At 35.6% G+C, this 17,619-nt stretch overlaps 5 protein-coding genes across 11 annotated transcripts in view; 3 read left to right on the top strand and 2 right to left on the bottom strand.

The window, feature by feature from the left end:
- The window catches only part of LOC117601151 (kin of IRRE-like protein 3), a 102,885-nt gene extending 96,807 nt beyond the window's left edge, over window positions 1-6,078 (top strand). For all 3 annotated transcript variants that reach the window (XM_034317566.2, XM_034317564.2, XM_034317565.2), the window contains exons 12-14: window positions 58-191; window positions 510-741; window positions 5,328-6,078. In XM_034317566.2, the coding sequence (XP_034173457.1) occupies window positions 58-191; window positions 510-741; window positions 5,328-5,435 (474 nt within the window). In that variant the 3' untranslated portion in view covers window positions 5,436-6,078. The remainder of the gene's footprint in view (window positions 1-57; window positions 192-509; window positions 742-5,327) is intronic.
- Window positions 6,079-6,931: 853 nt separating this feature from the next.
- On the top strand, window positions 6,932-8,612 carry eIF6 (eukaryotic translation initiation factor 6). The gene is made up of 6 exons (XM_034317569.2): window positions 6,932-7,202; window positions 7,400-7,485; window positions 7,566-7,741; window positions 7,810-7,986; window positions 8,080-8,261; window positions 8,333-8,612. The coding sequence occupies exons 1-6, from the start codon at window positions 7,096-7,098 to the stop codon at window positions 8,340-8,342; spliced, it is 738 nt and encodes a 245-aa protein (XP_034173460.1). The 5' UTR covers window positions 6,932-7,095; the 3' UTR covers window positions 8,343-8,612.
- A 137-nt stretch (window positions 8,613-8,749) lies between these two features.
- On the bottom strand, window positions 8,750-12,749 carry LOC117601150 (uncharacterized). Of its 4 annotated transcripts, none has more exons than XM_034317560.2 (10): window positions 12,609-12,749; window positions 11,229-12,101; window positions 10,905-11,156; window positions 10,571-10,844; window positions 10,214-10,491; window positions 9,993-10,136; window positions 9,683-9,926; window positions 9,461-9,603; window positions 9,261-9,396; window positions 8,750-9,180 (listed from the first exon to the last, which is right to left on the bottom strand). In XM_034317560.2, exons 2-10 carry the CDS (start codon window positions 12,069-12,071, stop codon window positions 8,999-9,001), a joined length of 2,496 nt encoding a protein of 831 aa, XP_034173451.1. In that variant the 5' UTR covers window positions 12,072-12,101; window positions 12,609-12,749; the 3' UTR covers window positions 8,750-8,998. The 4 variants fall into 4 exon arrangements, with proteins under 4 accessions (XP_034173451.1, XP_076549061.1, XP_034173450.1 ...); XM_076692946.1 differs by having other exon boundaries at window positions 12,534-12,718; XM_034317559.2 differs by having other exon boundaries at window positions 12,477-12,688.
- A 174-nt stretch (window positions 12,750-12,923) lies between these two features.
- Window positions 12,924-14,375, top strand: amx (TM2 domain-containing protein 3 almondex). Its single transcript, XM_034317570.2, has 5 exons — window positions 12,924-13,468; window positions 13,553-13,620; window positions 13,689-13,832; window positions 13,906-14,171; window positions 14,240-14,375. The coding sequence occupies exons 1-5, from the start codon at window positions 13,378-13,380 to the stop codon at window positions 14,373-14,375; spliced, it is 705 nt and encodes a 234-aa protein (XP_034173461.1). The 5' UTR covers window positions 12,924-13,377.
- A 391-nt stretch (window positions 14,376-14,766) lies between these two features.
- On the bottom strand, window positions 14,767-16,520 carry LOC143306159 (uncharacterized). 2 transcript variants are annotated; one of them, XM_076692948.1, is made up of 2 exons: window positions 16,410-16,520; window positions 14,767-16,105 (listed from the first exon to the last, which is right to left on the bottom strand). In XM_076692948.1, the coding sequence occupies exon 2, from the start codon at window positions 16,062-16,064 to the stop codon at window positions 15,072-15,074; it is 993 nt and encodes a 330-aa protein (XP_076549063.1). In that variant the 5' UTR covers window positions 16,065-16,105; window positions 16,410-16,520; the 3' UTR covers window positions 14,767-15,071. The 2 variants fall into 2 exon arrangements, with proteins under 2 accessions (XP_076549063.1, XP_076549064.1); XM_076692949.1 differs by lacking the exon at window positions 16,410-16,520 and adding an exon at window positions 16,192-16,348.
- Window positions 16,521-17,619: the final 1,099 nt, after the last annotated feature.

The following is a 17,619-nucleotide window of genomic DNA, read 5'->3' on the forward strand; positions in this document are numbered from 1 at the left end:
CGCTAAAAAACAAGTCTCCTTTCTCTCCTTTCTCTGTTCTTCTCGTATCTGTTACAGATTCCACTTGTTATCGGTGCTGTTGCCGGGTTTACGGTTCTCTCGGTGCTGATAATGGGATTCGTTTGTTTCCTACGATCGGATAGATGCTGCGTGGCCAGAAATACGGTACCTGCTCTGCAGCAAGTGCATTGGTAAGCATCCTCGATATAGTATCGCGTCGGTGATTTGCACGAATAAACGCCGAAGCAATTTACATGTAAAATCGGCGGATCAACTCTTTTTCAATGGAAACATAGCGCACGGTGCCTGGTAATTAATTATTCGGTACACTCTTTGTTACTGTTTACGTTAATTACTAATATATAATAGCATCGTCGGCTAATTAGTTATTTTTTTCAATCCGTGTAATCCGATAAAGTGGTGTTTGCCTTTATATCTTTTTTTCCTATCTGACGATAGTCAAACGATTCCACGCGAGTCGAAAACAAAGGGAAATTGGTCTGTTACAGTACAAAAGCCTCGAACACGATGATCGAGGATCCACGTTTAGCCGTGGACACTATGGAACGTGGTAGCCAACAATACGCTTCCGAAAAAAGACCTAATCACGTTCTGAAACCCGTCCCGTCGCAACAGTATCAACAAGAGTGTTATCAACACGTCCCCCCGCATCAGCAGCCCCACTACCAAAGGCATCATCATCACCATGGCCAACACCATGGACCACAGTACACGCTTCAGGTCAGATAAGTTGATTGAAAGAGAAACAACGGAACTTGAACAAAACTATATTCTCACGAAGTAGAGAACGACGTCGCTGAGCGACGTCCTTCGATATTGTTTTATTCCCTCCCTTCATTGTCCCGCGTATATTCCCTTCACAGTTGCGCGAATGCACGAACGATTGCAGCACATATTTATTTTTCGTTTTCGACAACTATGCGTCCCTTTCATAGCGAGAGGATTACTTTTCTAGTATCTCGTACACGCAATTTCGTCCAAAAGTTGTCCTTTTACAAAAATTTGCACGTAGAAGGGTGAAATTCGCGCGACACTTTCATCCAGCTCCGATTAGTTCGCTTGTTCGCGTTACGATAGAACTTCGCGTTCGCTGAAAGTCGCGAAGCATGATCTTTCCCTTACGAGGAGAGTTTGCGAAACTTTTTGAAGAAACCTTTAGCAGTTTCGATTGTCTCTCTTGTACGATGTTACAGAAAAAGTTTCGCATTCGAGAGTTTAGCATCCGTTGCACCTTACAGATGTTTAAATCGACACTCGGAAGAGTTGAAGAATTTCATCTGGCATGAAAATGAAATTCTGTGAAATCTCGATCGTCCAGTCCGGTGACGAGCAATGTGATTACTGAGTTTTCAGTTTTAGGAAAAGCGATTGCTCCTCGTCGGTCTAGTGGTTTCCATTTGTAACGACTATCGTACGTTTCACTTTTACCCTCGATTTTCAAGTTACCTTAGCGTTAGAGTGCTTGCCAACGCCAATCATCCACTCGTTACGTTTCTAAACGCAAACTTTACACGGTTGTCATCGATTTCTCACCCTCCTCTTCCGCTTTTTTTTTTTTCTCTTCAACCCTCGTATATTCGTTCACACTTGCCGAGAAACGATTCTATGAACATTCGATACTCGTATTCGAAAGAGAGGATGTGAAAAGTACACGTGCTCCACTCGAATGCGGATAATTTTGTTGAACAAAAGCAGTTCGCGCGATGGTTTCATTTCTACCTGTTTTTTCAACGATCGTTTGAAATTCTCGCGTTAAACTTCGTTCGTGAAAGATCTATTAGTAAAAATTTGATCGTTGTAATATTAGTATAATTCACTGATCCACTTTGTAAGCCTGGAACCCTTCGTAATTTCATTCATTTAATCATCTACGTTACAATACTCGTACGATAACACGATGATGACAATATGGACTTGCACGAGTATTGACCACCGTTGTCCTTCCCCCGATCGAGATAGTCACTTGAGTGATTTATGCGGTCGGTAGGGTGCATTACGCATGCATTTGGTTGCATCTAGTCATACCCCTCACCTCGGTGTCCCTTTCCCAATTACCGCAATGTCCTTATAGGTAATTTCATTTAGGTAGGTGTACGTAAGTAGCGGATACAGCCACTTCTATTATAACGCGATCACAATCATCTCGAACAATACGATTGTTTACCGTTTAATTCATTGATCGAGCCTTTGTTAACGTTGTGGATAAAATGGAATGAAAGAGAATCACGCGTTGTAAGGGAATTGACTGTATCGATATAAACGCGATTGCATTACGAGTTTCGTTTGGTCCACCTGCTGCATTGCATCCTTTTGCCACTGCTTTCGTTTCGTTGTCGCATTTGAAACAGGACCGTTTCCGGTACGGCCACGCGTCCTTCGAAAGACTGATTCTCGTAAACTGTATCCACCTTCTTTAATAAATATTACGCCGTCTATTGTCGAGGTATTAAAGAAGCTTATTTCTTCATTTACTTATACAGGATGTTAAAAAATTCCCTGAAGACTTCTACACCGTTGGATAGATCACGAAAAATCGAAACGAAAAGTTCTGTAGCATTTTTCGATGGGATCAAAAGTTTAGCCACATTTCATTGTTGAAAATTGAAAAATTGACCAATCAGCGCGCAGCTTAAGTGGTAAGACTCTCGGCGCATGCGTAAGCGCGACGCTCAGCAGCGCAGCTCGTCGGCGACAGAGGAAGCTAGTCTCCTACTCCGCGGGTCTTGCCACTCAAGCTGCGCGCTGATTGGTCAATTTTTCAATTTTCAACAACGAAATGTGACTAAACTACTGATCTCATCGAAAAATGCTACAGAACTTCTCGCTTCGATTTTTCGTGATCTATCCAACGGCGTAGAGGTCTTTAGGGAATTTTTTAATACCCTGTGTACATACTGATTGATTCAAAATAGATGTATACCGTATTAATGATAAATTCTACATGGCAAAAGGAATCTTGGTTCTGTTTGCTGCGAATAATTTGCGTTTTTCACGGTGTACATCATTTTTGAAACACCCTGTATACATACACACATGGTTGTGAGGACAGTTAAAAAGAATTAAATGAATAAAAACGAATCGTTGCCGAGAGAATCTTGTTGCCATTAACGGCTTGTAATCACCGATACAATTAGCAAGCACAGATGATAATCGTGTGTTCGATTACCGATTTACTCGTTCCAATAATCAAATGATACTGATCAATTGCGAGGATACCGTTGTTAGATCGTATGAAACGTTACTCTAATTAACCGAAATCAAGAGCTGACAATTATTCAAGAAAGTTCGACTGTACATACGCGTGTCTGATTCCACTTACAATTATAAAGTCATAACGTGTAGATTGGTGGACGAACCGTAAACAGATTTTAAGGCCGATTTATATTTAAATATTTATCCGTTCAGACACGTAGCGAGTAATCAACGTGAGATGACGCTAAGTATACATGTATCGAAAGCAGCTGAAACGAACTTCGAATTACTCTTTCGTGTATGATGTTGTCATTAAAAAAATGATCATACAGATGCGTGTGCTTGTCCGTTTGTTATCCGTAGACCCTCCATGGACGCGCACAAGCACGTGTAATATATCGTGTAACGTTAAATGTAAGAGAAGAACTATAGGCTCTCCCTAAGGTTTTCGAAAATTCTCCCAAGATCGGAGGCAAATGGTAGGAGGGTCCTTTTTCTTGAACGTCTATCCTTATTACGCGATCAGGAGCTGGAACCCCAATAAAATACCCCAATAAATGACGAAGAACTGGCTATGGCGTAATGGATAAGGTAGCTGGATACAAAACCCAAGAGACTAGGCTGGTTCGACTCCCGGTATTCTCAGTTTATTTTTCTACATTGCTGTTCGCGAACAAAACAAGGAAAAGTAGATCTGACAAGTTTGCTGGATTACACGATATCTTACATGTTGCATTACTCGTGCTTGTACGTGTCCTACCATCCCTAGTGCACCCCGTGGAAAACTTCACGTTAGCTAAATCATTTACGAGCATGACGCGACGACATGAGTTAGTTAGTGCATATCTAATTAACAGCACATTTGCAATCATCCACAGTAGGTAATTTAAAGTCCAGTTTGTCTAGCGAGGAACAGTATCAGTGTTTCTGATGTATCAATTATTGAACAGTTAAGTTTCAAACGTACGTGTTCGTTTATATTTGTATCTTCAGTTTTCAATGTTACATTTAAACGGTGAAAAACGGATTAATCAAAAATTGGAAAACTTCTGTTTAAGAATCGAACGTTAGGCAATCCACTCTGTTCGTTTTCGATTAATCAAGCCAGTTTAAACATTTATCCACACTGTTTACCACAATATTATACCGGATATAGATAATATCAACGTGCGCGCGAGTATTTATTTTTCATTCGCAAACATTCGAAATGATATACCGGATACCGGTACATATATCCTCTCATGGATCGATAGTAAAAAGTATTAAAATCCATGTATTTCAGCTTTTCAACGCGTTCACTTCCGTAAGTTTAAACAATAACCAGTGTTACTACTAAAAAAATGACTTGAAATAATATTTTCTTTTTCATTGTGACATTGAACGCGTTAAAATAGATAAGGTTCCCTGACCCATCTAACAAGGGGAACTACCCAAGTGTTACACTCACTTATTAATGAAACTTTGCCAGCTTGTAGAGCTCGTCGAGCTGAACACGCCTATACCCCGTTTTGTGGGCAGACGACTAATTGTTTAAAAGATATTAATAATTAAAGTTAGTTACTACTTACATTGAGAAGTATGACAGACTCATACATACAACTCGCAATCTAGAGATCCACGGTTCAAATCCTGGGTTACTGTTTTTTTTTTTTTTTTTTTTTTTTTTTTTATAATGATAATTTTTATGTAATAGTTATTCAAAAAGAGACAAATTATCGTAAAAAAAAAATGTTGGGAACCAAGGATTTGAACCGTGGATCTGTAGATTGCGAATTGTATGTGTGAGTCTATCATGCGTGTGAGCTGGCAAAGATTCATTAATAAGTGAGTGTAACACTTGGGTAGTTCCCCTTGTAAGAGCATGACGCCTTTCAAATAAAAACAAAAGCCTCGATTAAAATTCTGATGCTGTAAAAAAACAGCCCTGTTCCTTTCTATTTCACGTATGAAATTGCACAAGCTGCACTCTGTATATTCTAGTTTTTTACATCCCTGACTGCTACGTATATAATTGAACCCGTAGAATCGTAGAGTTTTCCGACAGCGCTTTGGATGAGCGCATGCGTGCGCGGCAAAACTGACCGTTTAAGATCCTTAAGATGAAAATTGTGCAGGGGGAGCAGCTGTTTCTCAAACCCGATCGTTTAGCAACTCTGAAGCCCCACTGCAAGATCGAGAAGCCACCCCAGTACACGACATTCAAGCCAAGCTCGAACAACTGAGGATTTTACTACATATTTCTATTTTATATTGATGTACACGCGCACGTCGTAGGGGAAAGGAGCGAACAAACGGGAGGAAGATGAAACACGAAAGAAGGGAGAAGAATTGATTAGGAGACTGAACAGCGATACACGATCGACACTGGTGATCGATCGTAATTCGTTCTCTTCGAATTTAACCGCGATTCTTGTCATCGATGGATATTATAGCGTACGAACGAATCATCGATCGGTTAATCATTTCTTTCGCGCCACAGGTTTCGCGCGAATCGGTCGGTATTGTCGTTAATGATCAAAAAAGCGCAGCATTGTCGCTAACTTTTTAAATGTTAATCGATAGATTTCATAGTGGAAATAATTTTCTTGCCAAATAATACTGCCATTATGTTCCAATAAAAATCTGTACAACGTCTGAACCAATCAAAAAAACGAGAACTATAATATAAAGCGTATTTATAATGCTTATGATAATGTTGTTAATAAAGCGGTGATTTTCAGCAATTACTGGTTTTATTAATATTATACAAACGCAGCATTCGATACGCAGAAGCCATCTGCGTTTTATCAAAATTTCAAATTATTCTTGCGACGATACGACTCGTTACGAGAATACTTTTTTTTGTACAATTGTTGCTACTATTATTGCAAGACTTTCAATAAAGGAATTGTGTGAAAATCATTTGTCGTAGTTAATTATATTAAAAATTCCTTTTGACTATTCCCTGTAGTGTTAATTAAAACTTATCCAAAATGAAGACAAAGTTTCTTTGGTAAGAGGAACAATTTAATATGAATTAGGGGTGCCAGACACCCCGAAGTGAGGTTAGGTCTGCATGCAGAGAGTACTGCCGGTATGACAGTCGTGCCTATTTTATCAGTCCCTCCTTCACCACACCACGCACTGATAACAGAAAGACACAATTTTGACTCCCTTTGATTCTGTTGATGACATGTCACTTGTCAAAATCAGCGCAAGACAGAAAAATTATTAAAATAATTCTTTGATAAACTTGTATTTGTTTAATGGGCCTTAGTAAATAAATCATTTTAAATAAAGCAACTAAGTTATTATTTAATTTATCCAATTTCCTTTTTGAATGATTTATTTAATGGGAAATTGTGTAAATTAAATAAAGTCCTCAGAAAAAAAATTGGGTAAATTAAATAATAACTTAGTTGCTTTTTTTAAAATAATTTATTTACCAAGGAGCATGAAGTGAATAAAAATTTGTTTTACAATTATTTTGATAATTTTTCGGTCTTGTGCTGGTCTTCATTTGTTTATAAAACATAATCAGAGGGAGTCAAAATTGTATCTTTTTTGTTACGGTAAAAGAGGGATTGGTAAAACAGGCACGATGTCATACCGACTGTGTTCTGTAAGTACTGCGGATCGGGGTGTCTGGAATCCCCAAAATTATGACTTCTCATGAATGAACATCTTCAATCTTTTTGTATCTATAGTTACTGTTTTATCTCTACGGTAGGGACATCTCCTGGCAACGGTGGACATAAACCTCGTGTAGCGGGTAGAAAGAAATCGGCGTGTGAAGTATAGGTTAGCGTGCGTATTTTAGACATTGATAAGTGTTTCACGCTTTGATTTTTTAGTTTTTATACAAATTGTTGAACGCTAATGTAAATTTACATCATTGTAATCATGGCGGTACGTGTACAGTTCGAAAATAACAATGAAATCGGAGTATTTTCCAAGCTAACCAATTCTTACTGCCTCGTAGCAATCGGCGGTTCCGAGAATTTTTACAGGTAATAATAGGTGTATGTAGTGGGGTTTGTTTTAACTGCCAACATTTGATTGTGTTAGTAAGAATTGTTTCGCGATTATGCGTAATGATGCAATAATTTTCATGAGCGGCCTGTTGATTTCTTAACCTATAAAACACGTTGACGTAAAACATAATATAAATATTTACGTTCAATAAAATAGATGTTGGTAATTACAGTGTATTCGAGGCTGAATTAGCTGAAACCATTCCTGTAATTCACGCATCGGTTGCAGGATGTCGGATAATAGGCCGATTATGTGTCGGTAAGCATATATGATATAAAAATTGTAACCTTTGAAGTTTTCGTATTAATCAATTTTATAATAAAAATAAATTTAAATAGGAAACAAGAATGGTTTATTAGTCCCAAACACAACTACAGATACAGAATTGCAGCACATACGAAACTCACTGCCAGATAATGTTAAAGTGCAAAGAATTGAAGAAAGACTCTCTGCGTTGGGTAATGTGATTGCATGTAATGATTATGTGGCTCTAGTTCATCCTGATCTTGATAGGGCAAGTATTTCCAAATGACAGTTTCAATTGGGTTGTTTCCATGATACATATAATTTTATATTTTATAGGAAACGGAAGAAATTTTAGCTGATACATTGAATGTAGAAGTTTTTAGACAAACTGTGGCAAGTAATGTCTTGGTAGGCTCGTATTCAGTGTTATCAAATCAAGGTGGTTTAGTGCATCCAAAAACATCTATACAGGATCAAGATGAACTATCATCTTTATTACAAGTTCCACTTGCTGTAAGATAATTTAATATAATCTCTGTAAGAAACAGAGAATTTAAAGGAGAAAAAATTTGATTATATTTTATAAAATATATAAATATCATATAGGCAGGTACAGTAAACAGAGGCAGCGATGTTATAGCTGCAGGAATGGTTGTAAATGATTGGGCATCTTTTTGTGGTATGGATACAACCTCGACAGAACTTTCAGTGATCGAAAGTGTTTTTAAGCTTAATGAAGCTGCCCCAGCTGCTATTACCTCAACTATGCGTGCATCTCTTATAGAAAGGTAACATATTTCTAAAGTAAAGAAATATTATTAATTTTAATATTGACTAATACTTTACTTTTTTCTTTCAGTATGTCTTAAATAAAAATAAACTCTCTGAGAGAGTTTAACAAAAAAAGAGAAGGTTATTAAATAGATTGTACTGTGTACATAAGTTCAATATTTATGTCAATGCAATTGCACAAAGCAATGAGGTGCTTTGAACGACACATCTTTAGCAAGCACATTTTCATGATTCCAGCATAGAATAACTTAAAATTGAAATATTCTGTACTAAAATTTATATGAAATACACTTTAAGTTCTGTCTTTAATTACCAAAGCAATTTGTAACGTGTGATTAACTTACCTTTAATCATATCTACGAATAAAATCAAATTTAATGCTGTGCATAAAGTGACCATTTTTTCGACGGAATCTAAACATTACGTTTACCATTCAAAAATAAAACATACAAGCCCCAATATTTTGTTAAAATTTTTTTTAATATATGGATTTATAAATATAACTGCATATAAAACGGAAATATTCTATTGAAATATATTTTAATTGTTAATATTCTCTTTGAATACAAACGTATTTCGTGTTAAAAATGTAAATCATTTCAATTCTGACCCTAATTGTTTTGCATAGTAAACGAACTATTGTAAATAACATTGTGCGGACCAGCCTGCTAATTAAATTTATTACAAATAAAAAAGGGGGCAGCCTGGATTTTATTAATTTTGATCAACAAGACTAGAGTAATGGTAATTGTTCAGCATTTAACAACTCGGAAGCAGCAGCAGAATCTGCACACATAACTAATGTAATTCCTGCTTGATAGGACGCAGGAATACGAATGTGAGTTGCACCATTAGTTACACTATTTGCTTGTCGCCTCTGGGACATTGCTTCGCGTACCATATTTACAACTTGCCCTAATAATGAAATATATTAAAATAATATTAACAATCTCAACGTATTAGGTTATGTCTCTGAAATAAGAAATTAAATATACCGAGAACGTTGAGCTTTCGCCACTTATGATCCATAGTAGCGAGTGGTGTTAGGTCTGTATTAGGATTCCAGTGAGCTAAAACATCAGCTCTTCGTACTAATAAAATACTGGGACTTACAAGTTGATGCCAAACGTACTAAAATTCATTAAAATTTGTATTATTTAAATTATTTAAATTATTAATTTTAATTTTAACCAACCTGTTCGGGTAAACATTCTAATGGATTAGTTAAATATATTCCTGCTTGTCCTACACCAAATATCATTTGGTGATGCCAAGCATCCGGAATATCACACCCTTCTCCACAATGTTGTAAATTTAACGTTGCTATAGGTGCAGCACCTATGATACAATAAGGAAATATTTACATAACAAGCAATCGAAACACTGATCCTTTGCATATTTTTTCCTAATCATTTACCTCTTGATATCCAATAATGTAACCAATGAGACAGAGAAATTTTCCTTTCCGGATAAAATGCAAAGAACTTTGTTATAACTGTACCATTCGCACTTGCAGCGATACCACGAGCCAAATCTCTGTGTGTCGATCCTGCCACCGATCGGCTATATAAATATCGCGGTAATGGTGTGCCTGGTTCTCTTTGTCTAGTGTTTACACTTTTTACTAGCGTTTCCAATGAAAACGATACGTTTAAAGCCAGCTATGAAATGTCATTAATTAGTTAAAGTTTTAAAATAGTATAAAAACTAGTTAATAGAACACATACTAAAGCGTTTATTGCGGAAGTAGCACCACAAGCGGAAGTTCCAATTTGTGTTACTTGCTTCACTGTAGCTTCTTGTTCACTCCATAGCATAACTTTTTCAACTGGTAAAAGGCCATCTAATCTTTCATTAGACAGTTCGTTTTCCTATAAATATAAAAATTTATGTAATTACCCCAATGCATTGTAAAACTCGATATGAAATTATAGTGAGTTATATTAACTAGATTCGAGTCACCGCTCTGATTAAATGCAGCTTGTTTATTGAGCATCAATTTCTTTGCCATCATGCGGTGATAAAGAGTTGAACTGAGATTCACTCTCCTAGAATTTAAATTTGAATTTTCTGGAACAGAAGCTGCTGAAGATTCAGCCCAAAGTTCTGAATCGGAATCTCTATTGTCACCGGGTGAAATAAGATCTCCGCTCGTATTATGATATCCGTAAGATTCTCGTAAGGGGCATCCTGTATTACGATGCATGCCAAGAGTTTCCCATTTTCCTATAGATTCATAGTTATACGTAGTGCTATAAACGAACGAAATATTTTTCTATAATATATAGTAGTAGTAACAATGTACCAGTAGCACCACTCGTGCTTGGCATCCATGATGAAGGATAACTTGGTTTTATACTTGGTTCTGGTGCAGGTTGGCTACTAGAACATTGCTGGGGTCCTGTATTATTCACATTTTGTACACTTTGTTTAGGATTTTGTGACGTAGTTGCAATTCCTTGTCTAGACACAACTTTACCACTACTTAAGTCATTTAATACTGGATCTGGATCTACATTATCTAGTGCTATATTCTGTATGTCTTCATTTATAGAGGCCAAATCGCTATCTCCTGTATCCTGTATTAAAGATGTTTAGATAAAAAATAATCTTACACCTTAACTAGAATTATTCAATACCTGTTCGCAAGAAGGCCCAGGATCAAAATCCATTTCTAAAAAGTCCATCTCTGGACTTGATCTACCGCTATGATATTGTCCTTCTTCTTCGTGTTCTTCTACTTGTCTCTGATTTACTTCTTCCTTTTGAGCTAAATGAATCACGTCGTCATTTCCTTTGTATGTATAAATACAATAATCTTCTCCATCTGACATATCACCCTCATTTCCAGAACTTGAATCCCTCCTTTCGCTTGGTTCTTTTTGAATACTCTAGTTTAGAAAGTTGGAATTACTTCATAATACATTAATAAACACATTCTAATACTAACTTATGAAACATACTTTTTGCAATCCACTTGGTCCTGCTACTTCTCTATTACCATTAATATTAGGTCTTAAGAAACAACATGTTCCTTGACTTGTGGAACCTATACTACCTCCTATATTGTTTAATACACACTTAGATCCATAGGATTTTGATGCCCAGGCACCATCCATTTCAGGACTTGAATCTGAACTGCACGACACTTTTGACGGACACTTCTCAATTCCAGAAATATAATCTACATTATTTTTCATATCAATATCTTCATTTGGTTTAATTCCTGATAAATTTGGTTGCATCGAAGAAGAAGCTAGTGCTGAATTGTTTAAATGTAAAACAGGATTTGACGCAGTGCCAGCATTATAAGAACAAGCATGATTTGTATGGGTATTGTTGATTTGATTGGAAGATAAATTTAAGTGCATCTGAGGTTTAGGCAAATTTAAAGCGCTGGTATTTAATACAGTCTTATGCTTCAATTGACTTGTAACAGTATTGTTCACAGTTTGAGGCTTGATATTATTAGTATTCAAAAACATGGAAGGTACACTCATGTTCAACATGCCATCATTTCTATCTTGGTCCATAGAATTAGTGAAATTGCATGTGCTAGCTTGAATGGATTTTGTACCATTAGCAAATGCAACTGAAGCCTTAGAAGACAAATGATTCTTGGCACTATTCTCATCTAGTTTATTATTTAACTTAAGTTGATTTCCACATAATTTGCTTTCAAGCAGTGTAACTTTAGATGATTTGGTTGTTTGATCAATTGATTGATTACCATTTTTCTTTAAATTTCCTTCTACTCTTGCTTCAGTTTTGTTTTGGTTATTACTTGTACCTTCTTCAGAATTCATATTATCTTTACTGTATAACTGGTATGTTATCTATTAAAAATTAAATAAGAATGATTTTTATCTCTCTGTACCTCAAGTTACCCATATACTAGATTAATATGTAATTAATTAAAAATTATTCAATGACTAATAAAATAATTGAAAGCTGTGTTAAATAGATATAGCATAACCGTCGCATGAAACTATGTATCATAAAAAAAGTGTTAACATGTTTTTTACCTCTAAATTATCTGTTCAACAGTTACACGATTACACGGATCGTATTAGTTTATTTTCAAACAAGCTTATATCACAAAGAACTAAACATGTCAGTTTCTGATTAATAGAATTAGAAAAAAATAAAGCACTTGTTTGCTTATATGTGGGCTGTTATGTCAAGCGGAAAGAATGCAAAACCTCACTAACATTTTCGCCCGTATTAGTTCCGGAAGTCAGCTGATTGTTAGAAACAAGTGTACGCACATATACGGAACCTCGTTATTTTAACGTTTTTTCGAAAAACTGTTCGATCATTCATAACAATAAATAGCAACGCACATTGTTCCAATTAACACGAACACAAGCGACTTGAAGAGGAAATCCTCACGACTTTTCTTCACATTAACAAGATTGTCAAGTTCTCTCAATATTTACAAAATATTAATGCACAAGTTGCATGTATAAATGCGTCTATGATTTGCCTGAAAGGAAATGTTATCTAGAAAGTCTCTCTTTTAAGTCAGAAGACATTGTAATATAGTACACGAACGATCTAGTCTTATAGTTTAAGGAAGATATCAACCAATCGTGAGGAGACATACATTTACTTGTACATATATTTAATAGTAGAGAAACTACTATATTTAATAGAAAATATTTCATACAATTCGTACACGGCTACTTAAGCATGATAAGGATAATATTTAAATTAGTAATGTATTTCACGAGAAAAATCGTCGCAATATGTTATAATTTTAACGCGAAAAATGCATTTGTATATATATTATCTGAGAGTTTAGATAACGTCAATGAAACGAGTGCGAAAAATATAACATCAGTAGTCCCTAGAATCACGTTGTTTTGTTTTGATTCGGATGGAATTTAATCATATCTACTCCCAATTTTTCTCGTACTAGCCTTGAAGATTATAAAACTTAGTCTCTTAATTTAGGACGAGTGAAATTTTGTCGTACGCATGAATTTTTAATTCAAACTTCAAATGAACTAGTCGTGCGAATTATACTCTTTACTGCACGTAAATGAGTAGAAGGTTATTGAGTTTCCGTGTATATCGAGTGTCTATTCGATCAATGAAACACTATTCATAATGAATGTTGTACGAATTAACTCAAGAAATGTGATTTTCATTCTTTTGGCAATTTTGTCAATTACTGTAAAAGAGGTTCATTTGGGTTATGGTAAATTCAATTTAACCTTATATGTTTTCATGAACAATTTTTTAATTAAAAGTTAATATTTTTCATATAATAAATTTATTACAGATAGTGTGATTAATTATGCAATGAAAGAGGCCAATGTGAATTCCACGCCTGCATTTAATAGTAAAAAGGTATAGTACTAAAATAATACAGTAGTAAAATACTAAAAAGGTATCTTAAATAATTGCAATCTTCATAGGAAGAAATTGCAAGATCGTGTCCAGGTGGTGTTGCTTGTTCAGAATTAAGTGGAGAATGTTTAAAATGTAATTTAGATCCTAATTGTGTATACGGAGATGTATATTTTGCTAACTGTTCCGTTTTGGAACACATTGATTGTGTTGTAAGTAATATAAAAATATGACATCATTTTATCTAATGTGTATTTAATACTAATTAGTACAATGAAATTTAAGGGTGAGCAATTCTTCCAAAAAAAATATGTATGCCGTTATTGTTATCAAACGGAACACTGGGAGCATGAATGTCATCAAAAAAATTCTTGTAGCTCTGTAGCTTCTCCTCGACAGTATTATAGAACAAATTGTACAGTAAACGGTGATATATTGTGTTTAGGAAGACGTAAATTTATGAAAAATTTGTTATGCAATTGGACTGTAGGATATCGTTGGTCCACTGCTCTAATTTTAAGTATTACATTAGGAGGTTTTGGAGCTGACAGGTATATTTTATAAACGAAATATTAAATATCTATTAAAACTAGTTCACTTATTTTAGTATAAATTGCAGGTTTTATTTGGGTCATTGGCAAGAGGGAATTGGTAAATTGTTCAGTTTTGGAGGACTCGGAGTATGGACACTGATTGATGTAATACTCATTTCAATGAGATATTTAGGTCCAGCAGATGGATCATTGTATATTTAGAATTTACTATGTATAGATAATTTAATTTAATTTATTTCTTTGTATATGGAAAAACATCCCTTTAATGTACAGTGCGGTTACAATTATAATAGTGCGTCACTACAACTTCTGGAGTTGGTAATACATTAACTGTGTTCAAGTAGTCTAACAAGATTATTTTTAAATAAAGTGGTCGATCCGGAGAAGAAATCAATACAATGGCAATAATGATTCGCTAAATAACATGCGGTTAACAGAATCTGAGAAAGTTAAATTAATGTTATAAATACACGGGTAAAACATAGAAGTAATACGGAACGTCCTGTTTGCGACATAGAAATTCAACTTCTCGAGTAACTGCGAACATCGTATAGTGCCGTTGACTAACTTATACATATAGAATAGATCACATACTATCCGTCGATTTTCGAGTGAGTTCATGTTTAGTAGAGTCAGTATGGGCCCGTACTCATGGTTCTGAATTACCATCCCGTGACTCGTTTTATATGCAGCAAATCTCAGATAATGCCAAATTTGTAGGACAAATGTGAGTTTTGCTAGTTCTTAATAGTAAGGGTTTGTGACAGAATCAGGATACTTGATTAAGTTTTATTAAGCATGATAGGGCTAGAAACCACATTTCATACACCATGATAGCTCTAGCATGCAAATTTAACGTCTAACGTCTAATTTTACTTCTGTCACTTGCCTCTCTACTCACATGGAAGCTAAAACTTGTTCCAAATCTAGATCACCAACCCTCACTCGCCGAACATACTCCACAGCTTTTAGTCTAGCTGCCTCAACAAATGGAGCAGGTTCATTCTCCTTCAGTAGAAGACCCCAGTCTATGCATACTTTCGTTTTTTCCTCCTCAGGCACAGCATTGGAACTGAAAGAGGCTTCAAGAATATCTGCAAGCCGTTTGAGTTGGATTCTCTGGCCCTCTGAATGAAGAGTACAATCCTTGGCAACAGACACTGCCAATAATATAGATTGGAATATTTTCAAATTATATGGTATACAGGAAGCCACCATAGGAGCCAACATGGCACGAGGCATTTGCACATCCCCGAAAATGATTGATGGTTCAAAGATGGGCCGTCCATGTTCTTCAAGAAAAATTTTTACAGTCACTGTTGGGAAACAAGCTGCTATACGTGGAACAGTGATGATCTTTGAATTTAAGGAAACACCTGGCTTTCTTTTTGTCGTGTTGATATCGTATTTGTGTTTTAACATATCTATGATTTTTACCATAAGCTTCTTGTTCATATTTTTGATCTTGCCAAAGGATGCTGTACGGATAATGAACATCCAGCAGACAAATCGCATGTCACGATGGAAAGCCTCATTGCTTGTGTAGACCAAGATTGAGCGTCCCTGATCTCTATCCATGACTTTACCAGATACTGACGTCAAAGCATCAGGAGAAGCTTCGATGTTCTGAGCCATATCCTTATGCTTTCGAAGTAGCACGGCAATCATTTGCCTTGGGTTGAACCCCTCATATTGCATCAGGCTCGCAAACATCTTAAAGCGATGTTCATCTGCAGCGTCCCACGCATCAGGGTTAATGAGTTTGTAATAAGATCTAGCTTGATCGATGTTCATTTCCCCACAACTACATATCACAGTAGCGATTTGAATAGCATATTCCTCTATGTCAGTGATACTATAGGCCATGCTCAATGCTTGCGTGTACTCCATCTTCTACCAGGGCTCTTATTGAATTGTTGCAAAAAGGTTTCCTGCTGAACAAGAATTGGAACAACTTTAGAATTTTTTAACAACACATATAATATAAGAACAATATATAAATTCAAAAGTAATGAACTAAATCTTGAGGCTCAGCACAACGGTGCGATACAAATTTTAAACGACAGGAAGGAGAACAATTTAAAATCTGAATTAATAAACAAAATCATAAACAATTGAAAATCGAGCGCCGGAAGCGGAAACGCTCAGCGACGCCACACGAGTTGTGGGGAGATGGTAAAGTAGATCAAGTGCACGGTAAAAAAACCTCTGTCGGTATAGCGTGTTCTGTTTTACCTACTCCTCACTTCATATATAAGTTGAATCTATTTAATCGCATTTAACTCTAAACTGATAAACTAATTAAAATCAAACTTAAAGAGTTTTAATAACATAAAATATTTAACAAATAACAAGAAACACAAAAGTTAATCAATCGTTAAGACGAAGGCGTTGATACGCGATACACAATAAACTTGGAACTAATCAATTTGAATCATTATACAAAATTACGCAAAAGTTCACAAGAACTCAAACGCACTTTAAGGCGATGCTAGCGTGGAGGCCGAACTTCGAATTCCGCGTCGGTAAAACAGTCAACGTTTCATCGAAAATTAGGCCGAACAGAAACTGATTTCAACGCCACCTGAATTATCGCATCCAACTAACGTCATGCTATGCTACGTCACTTTTCGCATACACCTAAATGACACACGGATGCTACGATAGCTATATGTATCATGTACGATGAATCAGACCAATTTTTGCGTGTGCCGAGAAACCACAGTTTCTCGAGCGAGTTCGGCTTGCCTTTGATGTGGTTACAGCCGAGAATCGAAGCAGCGTACAGGGAAAAAAGCAAGTTTAAATACCCATGTACGTGTGAGACAATACTAACACAATCAAAATTTAAGATTAAAACCTTTTTATTTTTGAATTTTTTTTAATGACAATGTTACTAACGTATTTATGAGATTTTTCTGATTAAAACAAGATCAAACATGGCATAATTTGAATTATAATTATTTATTTACTTATTTATATCTAAATAAGTAAAAATAATGCAAATTATATGGTGTTTGGTCTTATTTTAATCAGAAGAATCTTACAATTACATTGGTAAAAGTTTTATTTAGCAAAAATGAAAAATAAAAAAGTTATTGTTGAATTAATATTGTTTCACTCAAATGTTTTTTCTCAGGCCCTTTAATTCTCGGACCTCTTTCTCTTTCGCTATTTGCCCTTTTCTACGTTCGCCAACATTGAAGAACTCGCTCCAGCCGTGTTGTTCTTCCAGCATCACATTTTCGTTACCTATTCATCCAATATTTGGACATAACGCAAAATCAGGAGAGTCCAGCATAATATCACATTCTATGCTGAAAAAACATACTAACTTATCTGTCTAAAAATATTTTAATAACTCTGGCAACTTATTTATTTTTGGGGTGCTTTTCATAAGTAATCAGTATTTCACCAAATTGTTCAGAATATCAATTTTTATAAC

Source organism: Osmia lignaria, chromosome 16 (assembly GCF_051020975.1).
Source record: "Osmia lignaria lignaria isolate PbOS001 chromosome 16, iyOsmLign1, whole genome shotgun sequence".
NCBI lineage: Eukaryota > Metazoa > Arthropoda > Insecta > Hymenoptera > Megachilidae > Osmia > Osmia lignaria.

What these genes read in the sequence shown, in the direction of transcription:
- amx (XM_034317570.2), top strand. Translation starts at nt 13,378, where the DNA reads ATGAATGTTGTACGAATTAACTCAAGAAATGTGATTTTCATTCTTTTG. An exon ending in CTGCATTTAATAGTAAAAAG is followed by an intron (nt 13,621 to 13,688) that starts GTATAGTACTAA and finishes CAATCTTCATAG; the next exon opens with GAAGAAATTGCAAGATCGTG. An exon ending in GGAGGTTTTGGAGCTGACAG is followed by an intron (nt 14,172 to 14,239) that starts GTATATTTTATA and finishes TATAAATTGCAG; the next exon opens with GTTTTATTTGGGTCATTGGC.
- eIF6 (XM_034317569.2), top strand. Translation starts at nt 7,096, where the DNA reads ATGGCGGTACGTGTACAGTTCGAAAATAACAATGAAATCGGAGTATTT. An exon ending in AATAGGCCGATTATGTGTCG is followed by an intron (nt 7,486 to 7,565) that starts GTAAGCATATAT and finishes AAATTTAAATAG; the next exon opens with GAAACAAGAATGGTTTATTA. An exon ending in TATTACAAGTTCCACTTGCT is followed by an intron (nt 7,987 to 8,079) that starts GTAAGATAATTT and finishes AATATCATATAG; the next exon opens with GCAGGTACAGTAAACAGAGG.
- LOC117601150 (XM_034317560.2), bottom strand. Translation starts at nt 12,071, where the DNA reads ATGAATTCTGAAGAAGGTACAAGTAATAACCAAAACAAAACTGAAGCA. An exon ending in AAGCACGAGTGGTGCTACTG is followed by an intron (nt 10,492 to 10,570) that starts GTACATTGTTAC and finishes ATGAATCTATAG; the next exon opens with GAAAATGGGAAACTCTTGGC. An exon ending in TAGAATGTTTACCCGAACAG is followed by an intron (nt 9,397 to 9,460) that starts GTTGGTTAAAAT and finishes AATGAATTTTAG; the next exon opens with TACGTTTGGCATCAACTTGT.
- LOC143306159 (XM_076692948.1), bottom strand. Translation starts at nt 16,064, where the DNA reads ATGGAGTACACGCAAGCATTGAGCATGGCCTATAGTATCACTGACATA.